Source organism: Lepidochelys olivacea (genome assembly GCF_965140295.1).
Source record: "Lepidochelys olivacea isolate rLepOli2 genome assembly, chromosome: 9".
Classification (NCBI taxonomy): domain Eukaryota; kingdom Metazoa; phylum Chordata; order Testudines; family Cheloniidae; genus Lepidochelys; species Lepidochelys olivacea.
This window is the reverse complement of record NC_140419.1, coordinates 61,120,942-61,138,385: the sequence shown is the minus strand read 5'-3', so window position 1 is coordinate 61,138,385 and position 17,444 is coordinate 61,120,942. Positions and strand designations below refer to the sequence as shown.

Genomic DNA, 17,444 nt, shown 5'->3' with positions numbered 1-17,444 from the left:
CCCCATGGTGGAGCAAGAGACCCTGGCCCTGCTCGGTCAGCTGCAGTGGAGACAGTGTGGAAGGCCAGGGTTTCTGCAGGAATGACCCTGTTACCCAGGGTCCAGGCAGACCCTTGGGGATGCACCAGCTTTAGGAGCCTGCACAGAGGGTTCCTCTGGGGAGGATCTGACCGGTGGGTTCCAGTCCGGACAAGCTGGCTATGCGGGTCCAAAGTGCATGTGCCCAGCCCTTGCCTTGCAGCAGAATGCACGGCTGGGGACTGCTGACTCCCAGCCTGACTGCTGACTCCCAGAGCCACTGCTGGAGGTGGTGGGGAACAGCAGTGCCCCAAATCCACCAGGGGCAGAGGAAGCGAATGCTGGGGAAAGCCAAGAGCCCTGCACTGGCACCTGTAGCTTATCCCTGAACATTAGGAAGGAGCCCAGGAATGAATCCCCCAGGTGTTCCCAACGTTGCAGATTTAACATGACTGGATGCAAGCCCCCTTCCTGGGTGCAGGCTTTGGCATCGCTTCCCTAACCCCAGGGATGGGAGAGCACCCACTGTCCAGTACTGCCTACTAGGCCCTGCGTTCCCCCGCGGTGAATCCACGCAGGCCTGCCAGTGCCAGATGGGTTCCCCCCAGCGGGGCCAGAGCAGGGGCCTTTCCACTGGGGGTGTGGGAGGGCAGGAGCCCTGATAAAGGCATCACCCCTCACTGTCAGCCCCCACTCCTAGGGCGGAGGTACTTCACCCCACTGGTGACACTAGCCTCAGACTTGCCCTCACTCCTGAGTTAGCTGTTCAGAGCTCCCAGCAAAGCGAGACACCCCCCGTGCTCTGCTCCCCGCTCATGGCTAGAGCTTTCAGGGCAGAGCTCCCCACATAGCACAACAGCACCCGGGCTAAGGAAGGGCCAGGCCTGAGAAGCACAGAGCAGCCTCTGCTCCCAGTGACAGCTGTGCATGCAGCACCTCGCAGGACCTGGTTCCCTGGGTTGAGCACACGGAGCCATGTAGTTGCTGCTCCCCCAGGGACTCTTTGCTGTGACCCAGCAAGGGCTGCAGGGCAGGAGCTCCTCCCACCCCTGGACTGGCCAGGGCGGTGGGGGTGTTATGGCTGCAGTCAGGTTAGGCGCAGGATCTGGCTGGGCTGAAGTCTCACAAGCTGTTCTCACCAGGTTCTGGCCAAATCCAGCCTGCATCTGGAGACTGGGCCCCTCTGGACTGGAGGCAGCTGGACCCAGAATGGCAGGAGAGAGGTGAACTGGAGGCAACCTTCCCCCAGCCCACAATGGAGAGGGACTGGCATTGCAGGTGCCAGCCCCAGACCCAGTGCTCTGCTCAGTGCATCCTGGACTGTAGGGTGGGGAAGCCTGACTGCTGTCTCCCCAGGCTCCTGTCTCCAACCTGGGTCCCAATCCCAGCTACAGCTTCCTCCAGGGCCGGGCCTGGACCTCACAAAGCCCAATGTGGGTGGGGTGATGTTGTTATCCTGAGAGGTGTGGGGAGCAGGACAGGTCCCGAGACCCAAGGAGCCTCTCTTCCCATGGCTTGCAGCGTGCCTAGGAGAGGGGAGCCCTCCTCACTCCTGAACGGCCAGCCCACAGCACGGCTAGCAGCTCCTTCTGGCCTCTCTGGGGGGCGGTGCCGAGGCCTCTCCCCTCTGAGATGGAGTACAGGCCAGCCATGAGCGATCTCCCATCCCAGAGGAACCCTCCCTCCCTGCTACCTGTTGCCCATTCCAACCCAGCCAGCAGCACCAGCCCTGGTGGTGAGCAGAGCCAGGACTGGGCTGAGCTGCAGGGAAAGGGAATTCTCTGTGCCCAGGCTGCAGGACACACCCCCTGAGGTTCCCTCAGCTCCTCAGCACCAGCCAGTGCTGCTGGGTGGCTCCCGACATCCTGTTCTGGAGTCGTGGAAGAGGCTGGACCCCAGGGCTGTGAAGTGTGACTCTGGGGAAGAAAGACAAGGAGGACTTGTGGCACCTTAGAGACTAACCAATTTATTTGAGCATGAGCTTTCGTGAGCTACAGCGCACTTCATCGGATGCATCCGATGAAGTGAGCTGTAGCTCACGAAAGCTTATGCTCAAATAAATTGGTTAGTCTCTAAGGTGCCACTAGTACTCCTTTTCTTTTTGCGAATACAGACTAACACGGCTGCTACTCTGAAATCTGGGGAAGAAGCTGCTTGTGCCACTAGAGATCTAGTTGTCATTTTACTTCCGCTCCCTTCCAAGAGCCAGTGTGAACAGAGCCCAAATTACCCCTAATCGCTTGTCAAGAGAGAGCATTTCACAGAGGAGCTGTCAGGCGCGTGTGAGCCCAGAACAAAAGCACCGGCATCCTGGCAACAACTCCCCTAGCACTCCCAGCAACTGCACTAGCAAATCCAGCGGGGAGCCGATGCTGCAAACCAAGGGCCATCAGGGCAGCAGACCCTGAACTCCATCCCCAGCCTGAGCTCCCCAGTGCTCAGATCTAAGAGGAGCTGCACACCCACCTCTGCCAGTGCTCAGCACCCTCCAGCCAGGCCTCTGGCACTCACCTGGCGCACCCGCACCCAGGGCCCTGAGAACTAGTGGGCACTTCAGAAAACGTGGGCCCAAATGACTGGCCCACGGTCACACGGCAAGGCACCAGCAAGGCCAGGAATCCCACCCCGGGCACCTGTTCCAGGCCCCTTCATGATGGACCAGCCAGCCCTGCTCCCCAGCTCAGGGTGTCAGGCTGTAGCTCCTGGGATCCCTCTCCTGGACTGGGGCAGCCAGGGAAATGGAGGACATGCCCCTGAAAGAGGGGTACTGGCTGCCTAGCCTCAGAGCTGGAGAAGGCTGATTAGATCTCTAAGCTGCCCAGCCTGGCCTGAGCTCCCTAGGGTGGTAAACCAAGGCTCTGTGTGGAGCCCCAGGCTGCTCCTTCAGCTAGCACATCTCAGGCAGCAGGAGTGGCCCTGCCTACAAATGAGGGCGGCCTGCAGTCGGCTCTGGCTGCATGGCCCCTAGCATGGCCTGGGGACACCTGCTCTTAGGAGCCATGTTCCTGGCAGTCCCTGAGTGCTCTCTAGCCTGGGACAGGGGAGAGAAGCTGTACAGTTGTCGTTGTCACCTTGGTCTCGCAGCGCGAGGTTAGGGAATCCGATAATGGTCCTTCTCCGCCGCAGCGTGGATTTGGGGTTCACCGCGGTCTCCGTGTTAAACAAGGAGTGCCGCGCACTCGCGTGCCTATCAAAGAGCTGTCCTGTAGCCAAAACAAACACACTGTACATGGCAGCAAGCAGGGGGCATGGAGAACGCCTGGTCCGGCCCTGGCCCAGCTACTCAGGCCACCTTCTCCCTGCGTTAGCTCCCCAACTCGCTTGCCTAAGGCTGCATTGTACTAAAGTGAATTTGGCTCTTGGGGTTTATAACAAAGGGCTCTGCCCTTTCCCCCGCATTGTTCCCGTTCCTGCGTGAGCACGAGGGCTCTATGCTGGAGCACGCAGGCAGCCGTGGGGCGAAGCTCGGGTAGGGAGGGGGTTCCAGGGTTCATGAGTGGTGTTTGGGAAGGTCCCAGGCATGGTGGGGGGTCACACTAGGAAACTGCAAGCACCAGCACAGCAACACAGACAGTGGGCTGCTGTCCTGGAGCCAGGCAGGCTGCAGGGCAGCACATGTGGCCAGGGGTGGGGACACTCACAGAACAAGGAGTGTGGTCACTTATGTATGTATTTACACACGTGTGAGTGTGAGGCAGAGACGGGGTATAGCGTTTTGGGCCTGTGCTTGGGACGTGTGCATCGGTCATGAGTGATATACTCCAGGGGAGTCCTGTGGGTCACCCACATGCTGTCTGCCCACCCCCACTCTGCTTTCGCCAGGGACTCCAGACAAGCTGCTCTGCAGATCTGTCACTCAGCCAGAGAGTGTTTATGGACATTATCTGGAGGTGCCCGACTCTCATGGGCCCTACTGCATGGCCTCGGGAGAGGAGTATGTAGATCCCCAGAAAGGCGCTGACAGGGCAGACACCAGGTCACAAGCCACAGGGCTAGAAACCAAGGCCTCGTCCCACTGGAAAGGGCACTGCTGGCTCCCTATGGCATCGAGCTCAGGTGTGTGTCAGCAAGCGGCCCAAACCCACGGTTTGGAGTACTGGACTTTGGGGCAGGCGCCCGCATCCCATCTCCCTAGGTGGCAAGCCAATGGCCATTTTATAATTGCCTGCTGGACAAAGGGGGCAGGTGGTCAGGCCAGCCCCTGCTCTCTGCTCCGGGAGGCGGCCCTGGTGGCCCAGGGCAGGCTCCAAAGGGTGGGGGAGGGTCACTCTTGGGCATGGCCAGGCAGTGCTGCCTGAGGGGGCTGTGGCTGCCAAGGGCCAGCAATGGCAGCGCCAGAGAAGCAGGTCACCCCTGGCGTGCAGCCGCATTTTTCCCCCCTACCCACTCCCGGGCTGCTGGTGACTGGCCAGGCAGCTGAGGGGTCGATGCCAGGAGCAAGTTGGTGCTCAGGGAGAGGGGCTGGTTAGCAGCGAAACGCAGGCCTTTGGAGAGAGATGGCGTGATGGATGGGTAAATGACTCCAGGGGGGCCTCACACATGCTGCTGGGCAAGCCAGCCAGGGGGAATACAGAGACAACGGAGACACGCTGCTGGAGACACAATGTATCGGAAGCCACTGAGACCCATCCCCCCAGCTTGGGGACCCTGGTGCTGGGCAGGAGGGCTCAGGGGCAGCCCAGTGACAAACGGGCAGAGACATGCTCTGCAGGTTCTCCCCACAAGAGGGGCTCTGACCACACAGCTCAGAGCCCCCTGGGCCGGGCTGAGGGCCTGGCTCCAGGCGTCTGATGAGGTGTGAAGGGAGGAGTCAGGGGGCTGAGCAAGCTCCTCTGGGGCTCCTTGCAGGCCTCGTGCAGCTCCAGCCTGATCTCTAGCAGGGCCTTATGGCAGCCTGGACATTGCTAGGGAGGCCAGCGGGAAGGTGCAGGGGTATGTGTCCTCCCAGCCAGCTGTGGAGCAGAGTGCTCACGCAGTGCCTGGGGAGGAGGGCATGGGGGGTGGGGGAGCTAGTTTCCTCCAGAAGCCAGGTAGTTTGGTGCTGCTGAAGGCCCCACACTGAGCGGAGCTGCTGCCCGCAGCCAGGGCCCTACAGCCTCGTGTTCCTGCCGAACACATGAGTTCCCTTGCACAGATGGATGGATCCCAAGCACTGGGAGAACCAAGGTGACAACAGAACACACTGACCGGTTAGCTCAGAGATACTCGTTAGATGATGCAGATGAGACTGGATTAACTTAATGATGTGGCTAGCCGGTCAAAAATGAAGGGTGATGTTACGGGTGGTAAAATACATGAACAAAGCACAGAAATGCTGCCCTGCAAACTGCCCCCTGAGGGCTCTCCTCGGCCTGGCTACTGAACATGATCCCGGCCTCTGTATAACCCACAGCACATGTGGGCCAATAGCATCACTGCAGGCCACCCTTGCCTTCCTGGGCCTGGCTCTGGCTCTGCCTCCCCACATCCCTGCAGCCTAGCCCCGCCTCCCTGTGCCTGGCCCTGCCTCCTCACATTGCTGCAGGCCAGCCCCACCTCCCTGTGCCTGGCCCTGCCTCCCCACATCGCTGCATTTTGGTTTTACAGGACCTTTGCACTTTCCCTGGAGGTGGCATCACAGCGCCCGGGGCTCAAAGCCAGCCAGTGCTGTGCCCACAGCCGCCCTGTGCAGGCTTCAGAACCCCAGCGCCGCTGCTGGGAGCTGACTGGACAGATTTAACCCCTTGCTCCCCCATGCTCCTACACATGCTTCCCAGGGGGCCTGGAAGGGGCACAGCCCTACCAGAGACATTGATGGGGACAATGTTGGCTTGGGTGGAGCAGGATTGGTGCCACCTCTTCTCCTCCACGGTGGGCAGAGGGAAGGCTCGGGTCCAGGCCGGCTGCTTGTCTGGGGTGGTGGGCAGGCTCAGGAATGGCTCTGGGGGCCTCACACCCAGTGTGGTGGCCTCATCCTCATTCACTCGCCGGGCCGCGGGCTGTCAGGGAACAAAGGAAATGGATTGAGACACCAGTGTCCTGGTGGGGTGATAACAAGTGTGGGGAAGGTGGGAAGGGAGGGATTGTGGGAGCGTGGGGGAGAAAGGGGGGCATGTGGGGAGCAGGAGTGACTGTGTGTGTGTGGAGGAATCTAGTGCTCAGAATGAGGGACTAAGTGATGGCTTGAGTCAAAAACCTTGTAGGCAGGATTATCCTTCCCTCCTGTGCCACTCCCGACCCGCAGTCCCCAGCAATCCCAGCTCAGGGCCAGCTTTGCCAGTGCCCCTCACTCCTGACCCACAGCCCCCAGCTACCCCAGCCTGTCGCTCTCCCCTACCATCAGCTCTGCCGATGCCTCTCACTCCCGAATCACAACCCCCCCGCCGCCCCATCTATTGCTCTGCAGTAACCTCTCTGGGTGACCTCAGGCAGAGTTGGTACCCTGTGTCCCCGAGCCCATGGCCGCAGGAAGGCTGCTGAGACACAGTGCCTTGGGGTTCTCTCTGTACAGAGATGGACTCACCATAAACACGAACTCCAGGCGCTTGGCGGGCAGGGCCCTGGGAGAGGGCTCAGGGGGCGCGTCCAGAGGCAGGTGGCTGGCGTTCCTGAAGGTCTGACCAGTGACCCTGGCCTCTGTGTACTGCTCCTCATACTCCTCTGAAATACAAGCAGCCAGGGCATTTCCACAGTTGGCGGTTTGGGATGCGCTCTGCCCTCTCCACCCCAGTGCTGAGCCAAAGGCTAGTGGGACATGCACTGGGCATGTGCCAATAATGCACTCTCTGGGCCCCTTGCACAGCAATGGGGCCCTGCTCTCTGCCCCCCCCCCCACACACATGGGGAGAAGAGCGCAGAGGAGCTCCTACCTGCTCCCGAGTGCTCCACAAAGCGCCGCCCAGCCTGGTTAGCTGGCAGCCCTGCTGCGGGCAAACCTCTGCTCGCTGCCTGTGCTGGACACCTCATCCTCCCGTCCCCAGGCCTGTATTTGTGTCACCACTGGAGCTGTGTGGGGCAGGGCCTGGCCTAGTGCTGCCTGGCTGCCCTGCCCCAGGGTACTGGACAGGTGCCTGCAGCAATGCACATGGGAGCCACTGCTTCAGGTGCTCCTAGGTCTCTCTGGGGGCGGCGGCAGCTCCTGAGAATTGGTGGGCACAGCAGCCTTGTGCTGGCCTCGTGCAGCTGCACGGGGGGAGTGCCAGGGCCTGGACACGGCTTCTGGCCTCTGGGCACCAGCCCCAAGTGGGTATTCTTCCTCCTCAGCTAGTAAGCCACGTGCTTTAACAGGCAGAGGAACCAGACAACTACCCTGGCTGGAGGAAGTGGCTCTCGCTGGGACCCACGTGTTTCTAACAGCCCCACATGGCCCCACACCCTGCAGGAGGGTCTGGAGGGTTTGGGGGGGATGAGAGGAGGGAGCAGCTGATGCCAATCTCACAAGAGGACAGGGGGAAGGGAGCACTCCACCTTCTCCTGTCAGCAATGGGTCAGTCTGTTCCCTGCTCCCCTCTTCCCCCCTGTGTGCAATGGGTCAATCTGCTTCCTGCCCCCCTCCCCATGGGTCACTCTGCTCCCTGCTTCCCCCTTCCCTCCTGTGTCCGATGGGTCAGTCTGCTCCCTGTTTCCCCCACCCCAAGGATCACTCTGCTCCCTGCTCTCTCCTCCCCTCCTGTCAGCAATGGGACAGTCTGCTCTCTGCTGCCCCCTGCATGGCAGGAGCTGCGGAAACAGCCTGTACCTGCATGCCATGGGTGTGTCTTGGCCGAGAGCCAGCCTGGCAGCCCCAGCCCTCCCCTCGGCGCGGGGTACCTTGCAGCAAGCTCTGGAGATTGAACTGGGCCTCCTGGTGCAGCTCCTCCACGCAGGGCGACCTGCCCGCAGCCAGGAACACATTCACGGGCTGTTGCCATGGCAATTTGGAGTGGGGCGTTTTCTTGCTCTCCAGGTCCAAGTTAGAGGTGGCTGCAGAGAGGAGAGGAGGGGTGAGACACAGGCTGCAGCTCCCCAGACCCTCTCATCCCTCCCCAGCCAAGGGTGAGCTGCAAGCCCGGAGCCCAAGGCCCCGATGTGCTCACCTGGGACACAGCCCTTCATCAAGGGCAAGTTACGCCTGGCTGTGGTGGTGGTGTCAGTGCTGTTATCCCCATGCTAGGAGGGGGAACCTGAGGCAGATAGGGGTTGGGACCTGCCCAAGGTCATATGATAAATGGATGATTCAGCTGGGAACAAAACCCTGGTGTCCTGAGTCACGGACCTTGGCTCCAGCCCACATCCCCTCCCTCCCTGCCCACCAACCAGCCTCTAACCCAACACCTGAAGCAGCAGCATGGCCTGACACCAGGCACCAGACCATGAGCCAGGAAAGCTGGGTTCTGTTCCCAGCTCTGCCACTGCTCACTGGGTGCCTCAGTTTCCCCTCTGTAGCATGGGGATTCTGGGCTGTCCTGGCTTTGCAAGGCACTTTGGGCTCTAGGGATGGACAGTGCCAGCTGTTATTCTCCAGCCCCCTCCTAGAGTGCAGGGGTCAGGCCTCATGTCAACAGAAAAGAACTGCACAGGCTTTGAGGCAATCATACCAGCCAGGCACGGGCTGTAATAAACAGCGCACGTACGGACTCTCGCTAGCAAACAAACAGCTCCTCCCCCACCGCCCCGACACCCCAGTTTGACCCTACACCACAATGGTATTGGAGCTTGCTTTGGGTTTTCCTGCCTGCTTTTCATCCTGGCGTCACTAGATGGCACTAAATAGCAGCAGACCAAACTGCGGGCACAATCTCTCCAGCTACACAGTCCCTGAAATTCAACCCCCACACAGTGAACAAACCAGCAAACAAAGGGGCGCCATCACAGTCCTCAACCGCGATGACTACAGCAACAAGGCCAAGCAACAACTCTCCAATACCACCTGCCATAAAGAACTCAGAGACCCCACACCACAGTCCACCCAGGAATTTAAGGGATATCATCGAATCTTTCCCCAAACAACTCCAAGAGAAACTCAACAACCTCATCCCCATGAACCCATCCCAGAGACCTTCTACAGACAAGGGACCCCAGGCAGACCCATCATATCTGGCCATGGAATCCTTGCTGAAGGAATATGGGGACTCATAGAACCATCCTCGGACCACTCACCACACAAAGGGCTGGCTTCCTCCAGGACCAAGGTGGACAAAAATCAATTATTAAAAAAAAAAAAAAAAAAAAAATTGGATTTTTTTTTTACTTAAATTGGATTTTTTTGATAAAATGCTTTTTGAGGAAAAAAACCTATCTAAAGATAGTTTTAATTAAGATACACTATAGCTCAAAGATATCTCATCATGGAATAGGGATTATAAATTATAATTCTATAGTATGAGACAATATATTCATGTAACGTTTAAGAAAAGTTTTGTAAATGAGTTCCAATAGTTCATGGATTACGGACCCCATTTTATGGGGTTCCAGGGGCTTCTGTATAGATTATTTAGGTTAATCTTTCTCTCTACCCAATGGGACTCAGTGCTCAGTCTAGAAGATACCATCAGAGATGCTTAGTTTTGCAGTTCTCAAACTGTGGATTTGTCTCCCCAGAGGTAACATGCTTGTTAACAGCAAAAATGTTTTTAAATAAATAAATATTATATAGAGGTGAGAAATAACAGACCTCAACTCTATTGTGCCTCTGCAAATTTGTGTACACAAAGTCAATCCCTTACCTCTCTCTAAAAGTGCAAAGTTTCAAAAAGTTCAATGAATAGAAGATTGTTGGGGGCGGAATAGATCTGGACAAGGAAAAGAAGTCCGGAGAGAAATGTGAGACGTGAGGGACATATGCTTGTTTTGTTAAAATATTATATGTTTGCTGTTGAAGAAAAAAATCCAGAATACTTAACGTTGTTGTTTTAGTTAAATAAAACGATTTAAATGTCTGTCTGGTGATGTTCTCCTCCTAATACAGCATGGCAAGAAAATCCTCCAAATATTAATTATTAACCTGTTGAATTGGAGATAGTTCACCTCCCAATAACTTCATAAATATCTGCTTCAATTACCTTTGGAAATGAAATAGCTAAACAATCATTCATTTTCTGATTTTGCTGTAAAACTAATCTGAAAAGTTTTCAAAATAAATCACTGTTTGAAAATGTACAGTGTGTACCTTCTAAAAATGAAACCTACATCTATCTCTGAGTTGTGAAGAATATGTATTAAGGCTATAACAACCAACAAGAATGCACTTTTATGTAGAAAACCATGATTAAATCAAGTCTTCCTGACTAGTGATTTAAATCATGATTTAAATCATTTTGATTTAAATTAAATCCACCCTGTCCAGGACACAACTGGCTTCTTCCAGAAACTCTGCAACATTAATAACCTTCCTCAGAACACCATCCTCGCTACCATGCATGTCACCTCCCTATACACCAACAACCCTCACAATGACAGCATCACTGCCTGCCTCAACTATCTACAAGATAATAGACACCCCTCAGATACCACCCCCAAAACAGCACCAGACTCATCCATTTCATCCTCATCCATAACCATTTTACATTCAACAACAAACACTTTGTCCGAACCATGGGAACAGCCAACGGTACTAGGATGGCTCCCCAGTAGGCCATGGTCTTCATGGGCCACCTTGAGGAAGAATGTATCTCCTGGACAAATGCACCACGAAACCTGAAAAACATCAATGATATTTTCATGTTCTGGACAGAACATCTAAACTCCCTCATAGATTTCTACCACAACTTCAGCAACCACCATGCTTCCATTAAACTCTCTCTGGAAGACTCCCACACTAGCCTCAACTTCCTGGACACCACAGTCAGCTTCACCTATGCAACCCTACAGATATATACAAGAATCCCATAGATCACCACACTTATCCCACAGATCTGGTAACCACCCCAAACACATCAAGAAATCTTGTAGCTACAGCCAGGCACTCAGATACCACAGAATATGCTTGGAGGAGAAAGTCACGGATATACACCTTAACACACTTAAAATCGCCTTCACCAAACAAGGAAACGCCATCTTGAGAAGATCGCATCAAGGAATGGGCCACCCACATTTCCAGAGAGAACCTTCAATACGGAAATAAAACCCCTTCTGATCACACACCCCTAGTGGTCACCTTCCACTCTTCACTGGAACCTAGAGGGAGTATCATTAAACAATTACAACCCATACTCGATGGGGACCCCATCCTGAAATAAATCTTTCCTGAACCCCCTCTTCTGGCCTTCAAACAACCCCCCAACCTCGCCAAGCTCCTCATCAGTAGCAAGCTCCCCACAGTCCAGGACCCACCAACTCAAAGCCGCACCAAACCCTGTCAGAACAACAGATGCAAAACCTGAAGATGTAGCTCCACTGCTGCGATTATCATTTCCCACAATACACCTTTCAAGATCCATAGGTCCTACCCATCCATGCCTGTCACAACGTATGGTGTACCTCAGCCAGTGCACGGAATGCCCCAAATAAAAACAACTAGGTGAGTGAAGCCAGACAATCACTGCGCTCTCGAATGAACTCACACAGACAAAAACACCCTCTCACCCATGGGCCAACACTTTTCACAAAACAATCACTGTATCACTCTCACACTTGTACAACACCTTCAAAAGACGAGCCCGGGAGCTTAAATTCATGATTAGACACTAAAAATCATAGACTCAACAGACACATTGGATTCATGGCTTATTACAACAATCAGATATCCGCCCCACTAACAACTGTCTTTTTAATTTCTTATTTTTCTCCTCTCTGTTCCTTTCTTCCCTGTGTCTGCAGGGGTGTTTACAGGCCACTTCACCTTGAATGGTCCCTTGAAATATGTACTAACTACTTATGCTAAACAATGTGTTCTATCTTGTATTTAGCTGTGACACTCTGAATACATTTCCCATACATGAAGAAGAACTCGGTGTAGCTCATGTTGTGTGCATGGCTGTTCCAAGCTGCTGTGCGCCGCCCCGAGGTGGGCGCATGTCCCTGGGACCCCTGGCATGCTAGATATTCTCCGTAACAGCGCTGGTGCCCTGCCCTCTGCAGGGAGAGACTCCTGGGACTGGCTTCGCCCCAGGAAGTGGACAGGACCATGTACAGGGTGCTGGGCTAGCTAAGCACAGAGCTCTCTTTGCAGGGAAGCGGCTGGACAGAACGGGAAGCGGATTTCCTGCTGAGAATGTTTTCCTGCCAGTGTGATTAGCACAGGGATGGCCGGGGGGCGGGGGAGAGGGGGAAGGGCATGAGAGCCCTCCCCAGCAGTCCCTGGGCTCAGTGCCCAAGTCACTGGCTATGCCTCTGACCCCAGTGGCCCAGACCCAGAGGAGATTCATTGCTCACTTTGCTCCCGCTGGCCTGGGTGGACCCCAGATAGTAGAACTCCAGTAAGAACAGTCAGCTCCCAAAGCGCTGTGCAATCCACAGGATCTGTGTACAAAACCCACTGCCCTGAGACACCAAGTACTCAGGAGCTGCAGGCAAGGGGAAAGCTCAGCCCCAGCTCTGCTTCCTGTGCTTGTGCCTTAAAACATGGACTCTTTTACAGCAGAAGAAATTGTTCATTAATCTTTCGTGCCAACCAGAATCTCCCCCGCACCCTTAGGCCCAGTAAGGCCCAGCCCAGCCCAAGCAGACCTGCCAGGGTTCTTGGGTCTGAAGAAGATCTACAAAACAAGCCAAGTTTGAAGCAAGTCAGTGGTGCAGCTGGAGAGGGCTAGAGGCTGGCGAGAGCTTTGTGTGCCATTGGTTTGATCAATTAAAAAGGCAAGCAGGGCTGACAGGGCTCAGTGGTGCCACCCGCACCCTCAGGTCAGAGCAGGGACGGGAGTGTCAGCCAGGGCACTCACATGCGACTGAATCCCACTACCCCCATGGGGGCGGAGGGGCAAGCTCCCCCTTGATCCTCACTTGTCGGAGCCAGCAGAGTTGTCCAGGGATCGAGCCCCGGCCCACCCCAAGCACGGCTGGGACTGGAGAGAGGGAACTTGGAAAGTGGCACCCGCTTGGGGACCCTTGGGGACCCTCTGCCAGAGGCCCCATCCTAACAGCATGCACCCAGGCCCCTCTGCCAGGCAGTCCAATGCCCCTCTGCAGGCACTGCCAGGCTCCTCTGCCAGGTATGCCCAGGCCCCTCTGCCAGGCATCCACACCCCCCTCCTGCATCCTCTGCCAGGTAAACCCAGACCTGTCTGCACCATGTGCCAGGTGTGCAGATCACAGCCTCTCTGCAAACGTGGCCCCTGACCTACCACAACCTAGCACATCTCTCCAAGACAGGCTCTGTGGAGACCACCCCAGCTCTGCAGCATGAGGCTGCCCCACGGCTCCTGGACCATCACATCTCTGTGCGCTCGCTTGGGGGGGTGGGAGGTGGGGAAGAGGCGGGGGCTCTGCACTGACAGGAAGGGCGGGTATGAACACTGCCACACTCAGCACACCTCAAGGTGGGTTCGTGTCACCTGCCTGAGTTACACCCCAGCTCAGCCGAGGCCCGCGGTGGCTGCCGGCTGCCCTGATCCCAGTCCGATTGCACAGAGACAGCCGAAGTGGAGCCCAATGCATTGAGCCTGGGAGACCGATCCCCCACCCCACCCTGGGAGCCCCTGTGGTTCAGGGCCTGCACTGGCCCCCTGTGTTCTGAGAGCGTTTGGATCCACAGCCAGACTTTGTGGCTGGTCTCTGTCTCCCAGCACCCTGACTTTGGGGGGCGCTGGGGGCCGACACATGTATCTGGGGGTCCCCTTCCCCCTCTCCCAGCCTGGTCCAAGGATGCTGAGTCCCTCAGCTGGGAGCTGCTCCTGGCTGCTCTCTTCCTGCTCTGCGTGGGCTCTGAACTCTGAGGGGCAGAGGCACGGTGCCAGCTGTTGTGGGAGGGCTCCTGGCTCATTATCACTGCAGGAAGCCCAGCACCAGGCTGCCATGCACGGCTCCCCTAATGACCACCCAGCCTCTTTACAGCCGCCGTGCCACTGGCACATTGAGCAACATGCCCTGCCCTGCCCAGACGCTCACAGCCGCAAGCAGGGTCACACGAGGCCACCTGGAAATGGCCTGGTCTGCACCCTGCCCAGCCCAGAGCAGGAGGAAAAGGGTATTGTTCCTACCCACAATGCACCGCACCCGGGCCAGGGCACAGAGCTGGCCTTGGGAGGCCTGAAGGGGAACAGGACAGTCTCCAAGGACCCTTCCTTTGCCCTCAGATCTTCACTACACGCACCTCCACACAATGTACCCTGCACACACGCACACGACAGGCCTGTCCTGAGACACGTGCACATGGAAATGCATGCACAGAACACACTTGCGTGTACAAGTGCACACAGGTACACACACCCCCATTCACACAGAGGTATACACACACCCAGAGACATGTATTCACACACACACACATGGCATACACACACACACGGCATGCACACACCCGTTCACACAGATATACACACACCAAGACGTATTTACACACACAAGTGTATAGACACACTGGTATACATACACATTTACAGAGGTACACACATGCACACATGGGTATACACACCCACTCAGACACCCACTCACTCAGAGGTATACACACACATTCACACAGAGGTACACACACACAGGTATGCACAAACACACACACATCCACGATTTGCATGTGTGTGTAAGTGTCTCCCACAAACGAGCCCCTTCGGCAAGGCTCTGCTCCCTAAGGCCTTGTCTACCCTAGGGCTGGCTGCCGTGGGATGCCCAAGGGATGCAGGGCTCCTGACAGCAGCACAGGGGCAGCTGGGTCTGGATGCCACGCGCTGGCCTCACTTCCCCGTGTAACCCACAAGAACTAGGAGGCAAGGGGGAAAAGAAGCCAAAGCTGCATTAGCAAGCCAGGGTTGCATACACAACCGAGGTAAGGGATGCTTGGGAGCCCCTGGCAGTCCCCTACAGCCCGCACACAGCCCACGGCAGCAGGGCCCAGACAATTCCCCTCCCATTCCATGTCAGACCACTTAGCTGAGGGTAAAGCTGGGCATTTAACGAGTCACTGGCTGTCTGGGCACCTGCTCTGCTGCTGAGTTAACCAGGGCACTGTCGTCTTAATGGCACAGACACCCAAGTGAGCATTAAACAAACCAAACCAAAGCCATGCTCATCATGCTGCCCTGCCAGCCTCGGGCATGGGCCAGGAGAGAGCAGGGCAAGTCCAGGGCCAGCTGATGCAGAAAGCAGGCCCCACCTTTCATAGATTCATGGATATAGATAGATTCATAGATATTAAAGTCAGAAGGGACCATTATGATAATCTAGTCTGACCTCCTGCACTATGCAGGCCACAGAATCTCACCCATCCACTCCTGCAATAAATCTCTCACCTATGTCTGAGCTATTGAAGTCCTCAAATCATGGTTTAAAGACGTCAAGGTGCAGAGAATCCTCCAGCAAGTGACCGGTGACCCATGCTACAGAGGAAGGCGAAAAACCCCCAGGGCCTCTTCCAATCTGTCCTGGAGGAAAATTCCTTCCCAACCCCAAATATGGCGATCAGCTGAACCCTGAGCATGTGGACAAGATTCACCAGCCAGATACCCAGGAAAGAATTCTCTGTAGTAACTCAGATCCCACCCCATCTAACATCCCATCACAGGCCATTGGGCCTATTTACCATGAATAATTAAAGATCAATTAATTGCCAAAATCATGTTATCCCATCATACCACCTCCTCCATAAACTTATTGAGTTTAATCTTGAAGCCAGATAGGTCTTTTGCCCCCCTTCCCTTGGAAGGCTGTTCCAGAACTTCACTCCTCTGATGGTTAGAAACCTTCATCTAATTTCAAGTCTAAACTTCCCGATGGTCAGTTTATATCCATTTGTTCTTGTGTCCACATTGGTACTGAGCTTCAATAATTCCTCTCCCTCTCTGGTATTTATCCCTCTGATATATTTATAGAGAGCAATCATATCTCCCCTCAACCTCCTGTTGGTTAGGCTAAACAAGCCAAGCTCCTTGAGTCTCCTTTCATAAGACAGGTTTTCCATTCCCCGGATCATCCTAGTAGCCCTTCTCTGTACCTGTTCCAGTTTGAATTCATCCTTCTTAAACATGGGAGACCAGAATTGCACACAGTATTCCAGGTGAGGTCTCATCAGTGCCTAACACCTCCTTATCGCTACTGGAAATACCTCGCCTGATGCATCCCAAGACCACATTAGCTTTTTTCACGGCCATATCACATTGGCGGCTCATAGTCATCCTGTGGTCAACCAATACTCCAAGGTCCTTTTCCTCCTCCGTTACTTCTAATTGATGCATCCCCAGCTTAGAACTAAAATTCTTGTTATTAATCCTTAAATGCATGACCTTACACTTCTAACTATTACATTTCATCCTATTACTATTACTCCAGTTTACAAGGTCATCCAGATCGTCCTGTATGATATCCCGGTCCTTCTCTAAATTGGTAATACCTCCCAGCTTTGTATCATCCGCAAACTTTATTAGCACGCTCCCACTTTTTGTGCCGAGGTCAGTAATAAAAAGATTAAATAAGATTGGTCCCAAAACTGATCCCTGACGAACTCCATTAGTAACCTCCCTCTAGTCTGACCGTTCACCTTTCAGTATGACCCGCTGTAGCCTCCCTTTTAACCAATTCCTTATCCACCTTTCAATTTTCATATTGATCCCCATCTTTTCCAATTTAACTAACAATTCCCCATGTGGCACCATATCAAACACCTTATGGAAATCTAGGTAAATTAGATCCACTGCGTTTCCTTTGTCTAAAAAATCTGTTTCTTTCTCAAAGAATGACAGGTCTCAGAGTAGCAGCCATATTAGCCTGTATCCGCAAAAAGAAAAGGAGTACTTGTGGCACCTTAGAGACTAACAAATTTATTTGAGCATAAGCTTTCGTGAGCTACAGCTCACTTCATCGGATGCATGCAGTGGAAAATACAGTGGGTAGATTTATATACACAGAGAACATGAAACAATGGGTGTTACCATACACACTGTAAGGAGAGTGATCAGGTAAGGTGAGCTATTACCAGCAGGAGAGCGGGGGTGGGGGTGGGGAATAAACATGGGGAAATAGTTTTACTTTGTGTAATGACCCATCCACTCCCAGTCTTTATTCAAGCCTAAGATAATTGTATCCAGTTTGCAAATTAATTCCAATTCAGCAGTCTCTCGTTGGAGTCTGTTTTTGAAGTTTTTTGTTGAAGAATTGCCACTTTTAGGTCTGTAATCGAGCGACCAAAGAGATTGACGTGTTCTCCGACCGGTTTTTGAATATTGTAATTCTTGACGTCTGATTTGTGTCCATTGATTCTTTTACGTAGAAACTGTCCAGTTTGGCCAATGTACTTGGCAGAGGGGCATTGCTGGCACATGATGGCATATATCACATTGGTAGATGTGCAGGTGAACGAGCCTCTGATAGTGTGGCTGATGTGATTA

At 54.4% G+C, this 17,444-nt stretch overlaps 1 protein-coding gene across 1 annotated transcript in view; it reads right to left on the bottom strand.

Annotated features, from left to right (window-relative positions):
* The window catches only part of NHSL2 (NHS like 2), an 80,782-nt gene that overhangs the window by 15,943 nt on the left and 47,395 nt on the right, over nt 1-17,444 (bottom strand). The window contains exons 2-5 of the mRNA XM_084639508.1: nt 7,807-7,959; nt 6,521-6,657; nt 5,801-5,996; nt 3,090-3,221 (exon numbers count right to left, since the gene is read on the bottom strand). Coding sequence (XP_084495634.1) covers nt 3,090-3,221; nt 5,801-5,996; nt 6,521-6,657; nt 7,807-7,959 — 618 coding nt within the window. The remainder of the gene's footprint in view (nt 1-3,089; nt 3,222-5,800; nt 5,997-6,520; nt 6,658-7,806; nt 7,960-17,444) is intronic.